The following is a 13,322-nucleotide window of genomic DNA, read 5'->3' as shown; positions in this document are numbered from 1 at the left end:
TTGCTGTCTAAAATGACACATATGTTCTACCATATGATTTTAAAATAATGGATTAAATCTTCCAAATTTGTAATGGTAGTAATGATTTTTAAAGCTATTTAGAGAAAATATTTTTTATTTTACTTAGTAGATGCTTTATTTAAAGATTAGAACAGTAGAGCAAGAAATAGCCTCAGAGAAACAGTGCATTAAATCAATTAAGTAAGAATATATAGAATAAATGGGAATATCACCTCTCTCTTGCAGGTAACCCTGGCCTGCACAGTCCCATGCTGGATCTTGATAATGATGTGCGACCTTCTGTGTTGGGCCACCTCAGTCAGACAGCATCACTAAAGAGAGGCAGCAGCTTTCAGTCTGGTCGAGATGACAGTAGGTGTCAACACCCCTCTCCCTCCCCAACACACACACACTTACTTGGTCTTTTAAATCTGTACTCATATGATTTCAAACTTTCTTCCTTTTCTTGGAAAATTCCATGATTTAGTGATGTAACTGGTATGAAATATTATCAATTCTTACCTCTTGTGCTTTTTAAATAACTGTGCAGTAATTAAATTTAATTGATAGGGTCTTTTTTTGCCTTTTCCTTGTGGTTTACTCAGTGCTTTATTATAAAGTCAATTTCAACTTTTCTGACCCCCCCCTTTTGGTGTTACTATGGATTGAACCCAGGGTCTTATGCTTGCTCAGCAGATATTATACCGCTGAGCTACATCCCAGCCCAACATTAGTTAATGTTCAACCTAAAAATGTCAGGTACTATATTTCTCATCTGTTCAAGTTCTATTCTTCTTTGTTTGCTCTAAATTGAACCTAGGGCTAAGCATATGCTCTACTACTGAGTTATACCCCCAGCTAGTCTTTTTAAAATCTTCCCTTCCTTTGTTATTTTCATGTTTTCCCTTAAGTATTTGAAGATAGTTATACCTTTAAGATATTATAATATGAATATTATGCCATAGATATTATATTATATAGTATAAATATGATATAAAGATATCTGTTAATAGCTATTAATTTCATCATCTGTATCATTTCTGAATCTGTTACTGTCAACTAATTTTTCTTCTTTCTTCTAGCTATGATTCTCATTCCCTTGCTTTCGAATATTTCTAATGATTTTTGTGGTTGTTAGTGTTTGTCACACACTGAATGTTCAGTGGTGAGTGTCTGGGTTTTATTGTCTTCTTGTAAATAATGCTAGCCAGGCAGTTAAGATCAATTCAGTTCTATCATGGCCTGCGTGATATCTGAAAATTGTTGAGTTTATAATTTCCTAATTGGTCTTTCCCTAGCTTTGTGAAGTGTTTGAACTCCAAATATACATGACCTAGTCCTCAGCAAAAAAACTTAAGAGAATCCCTATACAGATCTGAAGCTTTATTTATTTATTTGTTTATTTTTTATTTATTTTTAAATACCTAGCCCTTTTCTGTCCTGAACTCTCCCTGCAATTTCTAGTTACCCCAGCCTCCTTAAACTTTGTTCTACAACTCAGAAAGGCCACTGAGCTTTATTTTAATTCTTCCTCCTTTGCCTCTTTATTCTAGAAACTGGCCACAAGCAGGAACCCTGAGTGTTGATGGGCTTACTACATGTATTCCCACCCCAGGGATCACAGACCTGTGCTGCCTGCTATCAGTATCTGAAAACAGTTATTTCATAGGGGTTTGCCATTCTCAATGCTGGTCTAGTTATTTATGGCTGGAGGTTAAGTCTAATTCTTATTACTCTAGCATGGCTACAAGTGGAAGTCAAAGAAATCAAGTTTAATTTCCTTAAAGTTATATTTTGAAATTGTAACATTATGAAGGATTACTTATAATAAATCATGGATGAATAAATTTTAATAGTTTTTTTTCTCAACTTTGTGATCAAAGCAATCTATATATTTTGTGATTTCTTTTGGGAAAAAATATGAATGTTTCTGCCATATATCCTTAGTTCCTTTCTTCATTCTTAGGCAATTACTCTTGATGTTATTCTGTCAGTCATATATCATGTGACCCTTAACTAATCATGTGACGTTTAACTAAGACTTGTTGGAAAAGAAAATCCAATTATTATTCAGTTATAATGATAAGAAATTGGATGAAGTAGACTTAGAAGGAATGGGGGAGAAAGGAGTCTATTACATATACGTGTACGTAAGAAGAATTTACACGTAATGTAAAGGTAAGAATTATTCTCTGTCACTGGGCAGGAGGTGCAGGAACTGTGCTATTTTCTGAGAACCTTGGTGACTGAGTGCCAGTATATTTAGTGATGGCAGAACTCCCATTCCCTGTGACTGTCCAGCAACATTATTTAGTAGCTATTCTAACATTTCTCCACTATGTGAAGTCTGGCAAAGTAGTTTCTCTGGTTAATGTGCCATAGAAAGATTCAGTCAAAGGAATCTTTTGGAATTGGTTTGTTATGTTTTTATTTATGATTGTTTAAGTACTTTTTCTATCTTAAAATCATTTCAATTTATAATGCTCATTAATGGATTTAACAAGAAAGAGGGTGAGTTTACTTTGCTTATTTTATGGTTTTTAAAAAGAATTTTTTCTTTTAAAGTAACAAAAAGCAGATGAGGTGGCGTATACACCTGTAATCCTAGTGACTTAGGAGGCTGAGGCAGGATGATTGTGATTTCAAAGCCAGTCTCAGCAAAAGTGAGGTGCTAAGCAACTGACTGAGACCTTGTCTCTAAATAAAATACAAAATAAAGCTAGTGATGTAACTCAGTGGTTGAGTACCCCTGAGTTTAATCCCTGGTACCCCCAAAGAAAGAAAGAAAGAGAGAAAAAAAGACAATATTCCTTATTTTTTGCCTGGGTTTGGGGTGTAATCTTCATGAAGAACTGCTTTTTTACACCTATAGAGTATAGATACCTACATTATTATCTATATGCACAGGGTACATTTATAGGCAGTGAGCTAGGACAAACTACATAAAGAGCTGGTACAGGTTCAATGGGTTCTGCTTTGGACGCTTTTACTTTAATTTCCCATCAAATAAGCCTTGCAAAGAATATGTGAGATAAAGGTGCAGATGAGTTTCTCACAGTGAGGGGTTGGATAGTGGTGGTGGTGGGTACAAAATAATAATAGATTTGGCTGCATGGAGGGACAAGATATTTGGAAACATTGTTCTTGGGAAAGATACAATGTTTATTTGTTACCCTGTATTGAAAATTTTTCAGTGCTTCAACTTTTAGATTTTTCTCCTCCTGTTTTTTACCTTGTTATTAGAACACACCTGCCCCTGGCATGCTGCCTGCTTTTGGAAAATAATCTATCATTTACTTTTAGGAAAAAGAATCCGTAACAGCTCTATCAACAAATGAAAGCTACTTCTTAACTTCTTAGCCTTGCCTCACATTGCTATTGTGATGTACTGAATTGACTGTTCTGTTGATTGTGAAGCTCTGTGAAAGCAGAGCTTGTTCAGCATTAGTGGTGAACAATTCACACAGATCTTGAGTATAGCCACATGATAAGCACACTGTGGATCATCAATAAATATTGGTCGAGTAAAAGTTTACAATGTGCCCTTAACTAAAGAATCATGCCTTTCATACATGTGAAAAATGAGTTTAGAACGTGCCTGTACAATATAGGCAGAGGATTGATATGCATAAGAAAAAAAAAGGAGGCTCTAAAAGCAGCAAAAAGGAAGTTTCAGTGGCTTGGAAGCATATGAATCGGTACTCAACCTCATTCATAACAATAGTAATAAAAGTCAGTGTACTATTGTAGTGAAATACCAGTTTGGCAAAACCCCCAAGCTTTTGTGTTTGGTTTGTTTGTTGGTGAGGTTATAATGAAGCTTATACTTTCATGTGTTGTTTGATAAAGTGTACATAACTTCTTTAGAATGCAATTCAATAATATTTCTCAAAATTACAACTGCATGTACTCTTTGACCCAGCAGTTCTTATAATGGAGTTTATTCTGTACAGGCACATGTGCTAAATGATATAGGCATACTGTTATTGGCTAAAGCATTAGTTTTAATTGCAAAAGACCGAAAACAATCTTTTCTATTAGAAGATAATTTTCCTATTAGACTACCTCCAGTATTAAATACTGTGTCCTCTGTATCTATGGGAAGAAAGAAGAGGAACATATTAAGTGTGAAGGTGGAAGATAAGAATCATTGTTAAATGAAAAAAGTCAAGCATCAAATGAGTGTATTTAGTATACTTTCATTTTTGTAAAAAAAGGAAAACTTAAAGTGACAGTTGGGAGGGAGAGAGTACATATTTATGTTTGTACATACAAAAAGCTTTTAGCAAAGAATCACAAGATACTTGTTACAGTGGTTTCTTACAGCTGGACCAAGGACTGGGCAAATGGGGGTGGGGGCCAGGCAGTGTCTTCCACTGTTTTATTTCCTAGCCATATATTAACAAGTTATAAAGTTATTAGACATTTTAAAACAAATACAATTTACACCTCCTTCCCTGTAATACCAAGAAGAATAGCAATTTTTTTTTTTTTTTTTTTTGCCTAGGGGTATTTTGAAAAACAGTGGTTGGTCATGGAGTTAATGGAAATCCTTGCTGGAAGCTGACTTGTTTTTGATGTTGCTAAATAACAGATCATAATTCCCTCCACCCTCCAGCATTTCTGATAATCACTGAAATGGGACTGGTGAAGGGTTTTGTGGGATCTTGCAGCAGCTCCCAAGTGAGCAGCTAGGAAGTAGGGTAGAAGCAGTGAAGACAGGAAGGAATCCTGAGCCAAGTAGCCAAACAGTCAACCCTGGGATAAACAAAGGGGGAGCCTGAAAATAGCTACAGGTGCCTAAATTTCTACATTTGTTTTTGTTCCCAAGAATGTATTCCTCCTCAAAGAAATCTAAGGCTAAATCTATAGTTACTGCTATAAATAATGTAGAACCAAAGAGGTTTCAGTATTTTTTTTTTCTGAATTTCTATCTTATGGGAGGAGTTATTCATTCAGTGATTGCACTTGAATATGCTCCTTTATGACAACTGGATTCTTGACTGAATTTTCACCATCTAGGGTGTATAATGACATTTCTCAAAGGTTGTAATTAGCTTTTAGTTTCATTAGATGGCAGAGCAAGCCCCTATGTTGGCTTTTCTTTGCTGGTTGAAGGCATGACTTTTTGAAGAAAACTACACTATCCTGAGGATAAGGTTGAAGAGCCAAAGTACCCTTCTCTCCTGGTCCTCCCAGCTGATGTTGTAATGGCCTGACCTGTCATCCTGGTCCCTGCCTGGCCTAGCCTGGGATGCTTTAGAGGGTGCTCCTCAATACCAGACTGAAACAAGAAAAGTAGGGACCTTGGTGACTGTTGTGCTCTAGAGTATGATATGAATTAAGAAATATTGCTGTGGGGCTGGGGTGGAGTGCTTGCCTGACATGCGTGGGGCACTGGGTTCGATCCTTAGTACCACATAAAAATAAAATGGGGGTATTGTGTCCACCTACAACTAAAAAACTACATATTAAAAAAAAAAAAGAAATATTGCTGTATCACTAAACTGACGTTCCATAGCCAAAGTGGGCCAACACAAGTTTCTACCCATATTTAGGTTATTTCTTCTTTGTATTTCATTTTTAGGTGTGGGTATGAGTAGAAAATCATATCTTCAAATACATTATTTTTCTGATTCACAAGAGTATTCATAGTATTTTATTCTTCTTTCCTTTAGCATGGAGATATAAAACTCCCTACAGAGTGGCATTTGTTGAAAAATTAACTAAGCTTGTTTTAAGTCAGCTGCCTAACTTCTGGAAACTCTGGATTTCCTATGTTAATGGAAGCCTTTTCAGTGAGGTATGTAAAGGAAATAAACTATAGGTGGAACTAAGTTATTGTGAATTTCTGTTCTTAAATATTTATTTTAGATTTTGAAACCTTAGAAGCTTGAACCCTGTAATTGTCATTTTATATCTTAAGATTTACTTAAAAGTGTTATTAAACACTGATACTTGGTGGCCACATGACCTTGATCAAATTACTTGATTGTTCCAGGACTCAGTTTCTTCATCTGTAAAAAGCAAATGGTAAGGGTATTCATCTCAGCAAGTGGTTATAAGGATTAAATGAGGAAAACAACTAAATTAAGAAAAACATGAAGTATTTTCAAGGATTCAGACTCAAGTATAATGTCAGGACAAATTGTGAATGAAATTACTTTGGTAAACTGTGAACAAATAATAAAGCACAAACAAAATGTTTGCAGCTTGTACACAGGTCTGAAATAATCCACATAACTAGAATTTCTTAATGGGAATGAATTTAAAAATCATGTCAAATAGCCCCATTTTTTCAACCTACTTGAGTTCTTATGAGCCTTTACATTTTAATGAGCCATGCATTTACTTAATATCTTAATTGCAATGTGCAGATGTCTCTGACTTATGATAGTTCAACTTTACATTGTGAACGTGATAACAATAGAAATATCACTTTGAATTTTATGTGTTTCTTAAGCTGGGGACATATGGTGTAATCATCACTTGTGATGCTAGGTGGCAGCAGTGAGCAGGAAAATAGCCCACACACTATAGTTTATTGTGTTACAAGTTATAATATCTATAGATTATATATGTTAAATGCATTTTTAACTTAGGATATTTCTAATTTATAATGGGTTTATCAGTACATAATGCCATTGTGAATTGAAAAGCATCTATAGTTGGCAGAGTGGAAAGTATGGACATAAAAGTAACGACTTTGACTTTTGTATGTCACACTTGGAAATCAGACTTATCACTTTATGACCTCACATCAGATACTTCACAAAAGGCCTCCATTTCTTGGAATATACACTGTAAACATCCTTTGCCTCTAGTTGCTACCTGGTCCCACCTGTAAGATTAAGAAGATGGTTCTGTTTCTTGATTACAACATATGTCCCTAGCTTAGGAAACATACAAAATTCAAAGTGATATTTATCACTTTCACACCATTGTAAAGTTGAACCATCATAAGTCAGAGACATCTGTACATTACTATTAAGATATTAAGTAAATGTGTGACTCATTAAAATGTAAAGGCTCATAAGAACTCAGGTAGATTGAAACAATGGGGCTATATGACATGATTTTTAAATTTAATCCCATTAGGAAATTCTCGTTATATGGATTATTTCAGACCTAGGGGAACTCTGTATAGCCCTAGGAGAGCTAAAAGAGGTGTGGGGGGTCTTCATGAAGATCTATTTCCTGCTTTTTTGAACTTGACAACATGGAAAGTAGACATGAACAAAGGATAAACCTTTTTTTTTTCAAAAAATAAAATGACAACACCGCCCCCCAAAAGATGGCACATTTTTGATGTTTTAGATCCTTCCTCCTCAGTGAGAAGTAGTTAGGTATCTGAATGCTCTAGTGTTCTGTTGAATCTCCTTTGACCATGAGATAAATTCACTCAGATGTTAAAGAAATAGAATTGTCCTCTGGAGGGTTCCCCCCCCCCTTTATATTAAAACTCCTTGTCCATGATCTCTTTTCTGCCTATGGATTCCTAGATCTTTATTTATATGACTGGCTGGTTATCCAGCCTATAAAATTTACTTCTTGTATGAAAACCAGAAAAATGGTAGTACATGAAAACCCAAGTTTTTAGTGCTGAAAAACCAATCACATAACAAGTACAATTTTTATTTCTTTAACATCAAAAGTGTATTAATTATTCTAGAGGTACAATTTTAAATATTAAGGCAATAATTGACAACTTTTTTGCTTTACTTTGTATCACCTGGTTATGCAAAACCTCTGTTGAAGAGTGAACTTTAAAAGAGGGAATCCTATACAATAAAGTTGGACTTGACTGCTCTTCATAAATATAATGTTGCTTATTGCTAGCTTCGGAAGAGAATACTTTAACTTCAGTTTTGCAGGTCGGCTGAGAAAAGTTTTTCGAGTGCTCTGCTTTTCATGCGTTTCACACGTTGATTTGTCTTTCCATGGATCTCAGCTAAATGAATGTGGACAGCTTGCTGTGCTGGGAACTGGCTTTGGGTCCTTTACCCTATGCCACAGTGGAGAAGAGATGCATTGCTGGCACCACAGCTTCCTCTTAACAATCTGCTCCATCTCTAAACCAACTCACTTATGTGGACAGGAAAGGTTGTTCAAAGATTTTCTCACAACACTAGTGTTACAAACAGAAATATCCAGTGTATAGCCCTTACTAGGCATGACCTTTACTTCTCTATGACTACTTCCATAGGGCTGCTTTGAAAATTCATTGAGTTAAAGTAAGTAAAGTGCTTATAACAGTCTCTGGCAGATAAATAAGAGTTTGTTCTTATTATTTGGAATAAAATTTATGCCAGGGCTGGGCATGTGACTCAGTAGTAGAGTACTTGCATAACATGTGTATGGTCCCTGGATGTGACTCCCAGTACCAACAACAACAACAGAAAAAAGAGAGAGAGAGAGAGAGAGAGAGAGAGAGAGAGAGAAAATTAGAGTGCTAAACTATTAGAGTAGAATTGAATGACGTCAAGGTAGATTAACTCACCTCAAGAATCAGTCCCTTAGGAAATGGGTTGTAAGCTATATTATTTGTTTCTAGCCAAATGTTTTTTTCTTCTCATTTGGATCAGTTCCTAAAAGTGAACCACCCAATATAGTCAGTAGCTTGCTTTATTTTGACTCTTTTTAGAGTCATAAAGTTTCTAATAGCTTTTGATCTGGGATATTTTAGTGAAAGGGGATATATTTTCCTTCCTTGTAGGTTCTACCTACTTATGGTAAAAATATGAGATATAATTAAGTATAATTTGCTGTACAGTTTGAAGCATGTTTTAAAACTCTTTACCATCTATTAAGAAGCTCAAAAGGTAACAAAGGGAAATAGCTAGGAGTGGAAGAGTTGAAAAGTGTGTCCATCCTGTCAGTCTATGAGTGAAATCTAGAAACTTAATACTGAGAAGAATTTTGAGGGTTTTTTTTTATTAAAGAATTTCTTTTTTTAGTTGTAGATGGACACAATACCTTTGTTTATTTATTTTTTATGTGGTGCTGAGGATCGAACCCAGTGCCTCATGCATGCTAGTCAAGTGCTCTACCACTGAACAACAACCCCAGTCCCTGAATTTTGAGGTTTTTGATAGTTGATATTTAACCCATTTGGTCCCATTGTTTCAGATGTAGAACACCTATAAAAACTTAAATTAAGCAACAAGTATACCACTTATGGTAACTTTGAAATGATTATTATGTTCTCAGAATTGACAACTTGAGTCTTAATGCATTAATTTCATACCAGAGAGCTTTATAATATTTGAATACAATTTACTTAAAATTTCATATTTTGTTATAGAACTATCTTGTTTTATTATTAAGAGTCCATCCGTTAAAGATTTAGATGAAGTTTCCAACAGTTTAAATAAATAGTCAGTTCTTCAAAACCAGTTAGCCCATGTGAAGTAACATAATGTGAATCAAAACAGTGAAATCTAGCCGTTGGTCTTACCACAAAGTAGTTTTGGTCTGTGTGTGCAGGAAAGAGTTAAGGTTTTTAGTTAACGAAATGGTTAATAATAGATTAGGATCTCTCCTTTAGATAGTTTTAAATGTAGTGTATTTTTGAATGAAATTTTTAAAAAGTATCCAAATATATGTTAATAATTAGGAATTTTATCTTAAAAAGTTGTATAACTCATGCAATTAAAATGTACTGTAGATTCCAAAGCTAGATTTTTTTTTTTCAAGTAGGGCAAACCTAAGGAAATTTGTTGTGTTGGGAATGTTCAACTCCTCATCAGATTAAAACAATATGTAACTGTTGTTTCATTAGCAATTGCATGCATTAGACCTAACTCCTCTTTCCCTTTTACTTTGCATATATTTGGAGACAAGTCCCTGAGTTTTACAAAATTATTGACCAGTAGATGTCATCATACATTTATAAGCACCTGTTTTGTGATCAAAATTATCACAAAACATAGCCTTAATTTGAGATATTTGTTGAGTGGGAGAAAAATGGGGCACCAAACCCAGGGCCTGATATGTATTTGGCAAATGCCCTACTATGGAACCATGCTCCCAGCCCTTGATGTGATACTTCTTAACTACACATTTTCATTCATTTAAAAGTATTTACAGAACAACTGACTTTGAAATAACCTTTCCATTGAACATCCCCCTTATGTACAAAGTTCAGGTACTGTGGAGGATACAATTAGAAAAGACTGCCTCTGACAGTTTTATGCTGGCATGTCTCTTCTTTCTTCTGTAGCATACCAGAGTAGGAATGTGTGAATCAGGGTTCTCCAGAGAAACAGATCAAATAGGATATGTGTAGGTATTCATAACACCCCCTTCTTTCTTTCTTTCTCTCTCTCTCTCCTTCATACACACACAGGAGAATTGGCTGACAATTGTGGAAACTGACAAGTCAGGTGTAAAGGGTGAAGCAGTAAGCTGGAGAGGAGACCCAGGAGAACTGGGTCCAGTGTGAAAGTCATCAAGCTTGAGATCCAAAAAAAGCAAATGTTTCAGTTCAAGTATCAAAGAAAAAAAAAAGATGAATACCCCAAGTTGAATAGAAGGCAGGAAGAGTTCCCTCAGAAACAGGGAAACAGCCTTTTGTTATATTCAGACCTTCAACTGATCAAATAAGGCCCACCACATAGGGGAGGGCCTCTTGCTTTACTCAGTCTCCTGATTTAAATGTTAACTTCATCTGGGAACACAGATTCATATTTGAACAAATGTTTGGGCACCCTGTGGCCTATTCAAGTTGACAAATAAAATTAATGATTGTAAGTTTCTTAAATCTTCAGCAGTTCAGAATTCTGTTTCATTGTGTACTTCCTGACAGTGCAGTAGGAGCTGGGATCCTCAGGAGCTTCGAATTTCAACGTGGATAGTAGTACTCCCAGTCCCCACACAAAACTTTCAGACTTCTGCTTATACCTTTTGTTGACAACTTAAGTCTCCAGGAAGAACTGAGTGTGTTGAGTTCTTCTGAGACATATCATAGTATTTATGCCTGGCAGATCTCCTTCCAAGGGTTAGTCTGTCACCTTGAGACCTAGAACTTCAGGTTTTTCAAAAAGGCCTTCAGAGCATCACAGTGTTTAGGTCAGTCATGCTTTTTGAAGTATGTTCAGGAATATAACCTAACCCCTGGTGGTAATTTCTTCACCAGATATTTATGGAATACACTGGAAATCCTCTGTATGCCAGATACTGACACAAACACATGCACAGGTAGCTACCAATATTACAGACATACATTTGTGCACATACATACATGCATACATTATATGAGTACACGTGCATATAACTTCAACGTGCATATACATGCAAACATGCACACACAATATATATATGCAGACACAAATTCTAAAATAGACATATGTAGTATAAATAAAACAATGACAAGGGTAAGCCTGACCCTTTTCCCTCTTGGAGAGGTAGGACCAAAATATATTTTTAAAAAAGTCACCCTAAGTCCTGCAAAGGGCTGTAAAAGAAACAAAAAGAAGCAAAAAAACTTTGTCTTTTACCCTGAGATAAAAATTGTAGTAGTGGAATGGAATGGAGGTAACGTCTCTCTGGATATTTAAGCTGACACTTGTCATATGAAAAGGAAACAATGCAGGAGGGATTAGCAAGCAGTATATGATGAATGGCACATGTGTCATGTGGCATCTGAAAAAATGGGAAGAAAGCCCCTGACTGTCCCTAGCAGACATGCACACGTCAGGAGGAGCTCACTGGGCTGGCCTTCTGTGTTAAAAAAAGATCACTTTGGTTGCCTATTCTAAATAAATTGTCAGAGAACGCAAGTGAAGGTGGCAGGAAAGAGTGGTGGTTTTGGATGAAGGTTTTATGTTGGAGAGAAGTTGGTAGGCATGATTTGTATTTTGGAAGTAGTGTTGATTGGTCTGGCTGGTGGATCAGATGAGAGAGATGAGAGTAGGTTGTCAGATATAGCTCTGTAATAGGTTCCTGAGTGAACAGGTTTGCCATTTTCAGAGCCTGAAAGATTCGAGAAAGAATGTGCTTAGGAGGAAACATACCAAGTTTCTAAGATAGTGGACTCAAGAAGAGATTGCAATAGGCAATTTGAGATTCAAGTATGGGTCTCAGAGAAAACATTTGCACTGGAGATACCATTTGGAAGGATAGAAATAACATTTGAAATTGTAGGAACAATTAGTGGGAGAGTAAAGAAAGGAAAGTGGAGGAAAAGTGTTCACAACATTCAGAGAACAGCACTAGCCCCTTAGTGAGCAGAACATTAATTTGCAATTATTTCAGCACTGAGGTTCTATATTACCAGCAGCGTGATTCGGCTGGAGAAGGGAGGGCAGTACTGGGAATCAAACCCAGAGCTTCACGTGTGTTTTGTAATCCAATTGTGGGATTTTGACTGAGCACTATACTGAACAAAAACAGAAAGCAAGCTAGCAGACTCTGAGAGCTATTTGGACTTGCCTAAGTGGATATGACTCAGACAAGAGGCACAGACAGGTCACCTTCCTTTCCACAGTACCCAGGGTGGTCAGGCTTCATATATATATATATATCACATCACTCTCATACTTAATACACTTTACTTATTTTCATTCATCTTAAAAATAAAGGAAAACATCCATTTTGCTGTACTAAGAATTTCAAGCATCAGTGAACCTAGGAGTCAGCTTTTTTGAATGGTTATTGAAGTGAATTTTGAGCTTAGGGTTTTTATTTATACCTTTAATTCTTTCAAAGCAAAAGTGAATTTCTTCTAAGTAAAATTGACAACTTCATAGTTTAATATAAAATTTAAAATAAGTGTAAATTAGAGTTTGAAGGATGAATATTTATGTTTGTGTGACCATTTCTTGTCAGTCCTGTCAGACATTTTTGTTGGAAACAACCAACAATCTAATCCTTTGTTTACTCATTCATATTAATATTGTTAATTATATAAATTCTATATACTGTTTCTTTAGTTTATACAATGTGTGTATATGTGTTCTATATATCAATAAACACTACTTGTATTTTAAAGTTAATTTGAAGTCCATAACATAATCATTGATAAAGTGATTGTTTTTAACTTGAAAGGTCTCTTGACATCTCTTTACCCTTTAACCAATAATATGTAAGGGTTTTAATTTTAAGGAATAATTTTTACATAATATCCATGAAATGTCAGAATCTTCTTTCACATGGTGTAATTTTTTTGTTGCTTTTTTATTTGGAATGTTTTCTCACCTTGCCCTCCTAGTATTTAATTGTTAAAAATTGGTTAATAAAATGCCAACTGAAATCCAATTGAACAGATCTCTCTTTTAATCAATATGAAGTCTTCTACACATTACTTTAAGGAAAAGATGGAA

At 35.4% G+C, this 13,322-nt stretch overlaps 1 protein-coding gene across 2 annotated transcripts in view; it reads left to right on the top strand.

Annotated features, from left to right (window-relative positions):
* Positions 1–13,322, top strand: part of Exoc2 (exocyst complex component 2) — a 198,942-nt gene that overhangs the window by 105,010 nt on the left and 80,610 nt on the right. For both annotated transcript variants that reach the window (XM_076859113.1, XM_076859114.1), the window contains exons 12-13: positions 247–372; positions 5,679–5,803. In XM_076859113.1, the coding sequence (XP_076715228.1) occupies positions 247–372; positions 5,679–5,803 (251 nt within the window). The remainder of the gene's footprint in view (positions 1–246; positions 373–5,678; positions 5,804–13,322) is intronic.

Source organism: Callospermophilus lateralis, chromosome 6 (genome assembly GCF_048772815.1).
Source record: "Callospermophilus lateralis isolate mCalLat2 chromosome 6, mCalLat2.hap1, whole genome shotgun sequence".
Classification (NCBI taxonomy): Eukaryota; Metazoa; Chordata; class Mammalia; order Rodentia; family Sciuridae; genus Callospermophilus; species Callospermophilus lateralis.
The sequence above is the reverse complement of the archived record's forward strand: the minus strand, read 5'-3'. Positions and strand labels throughout refer to the sequence as shown.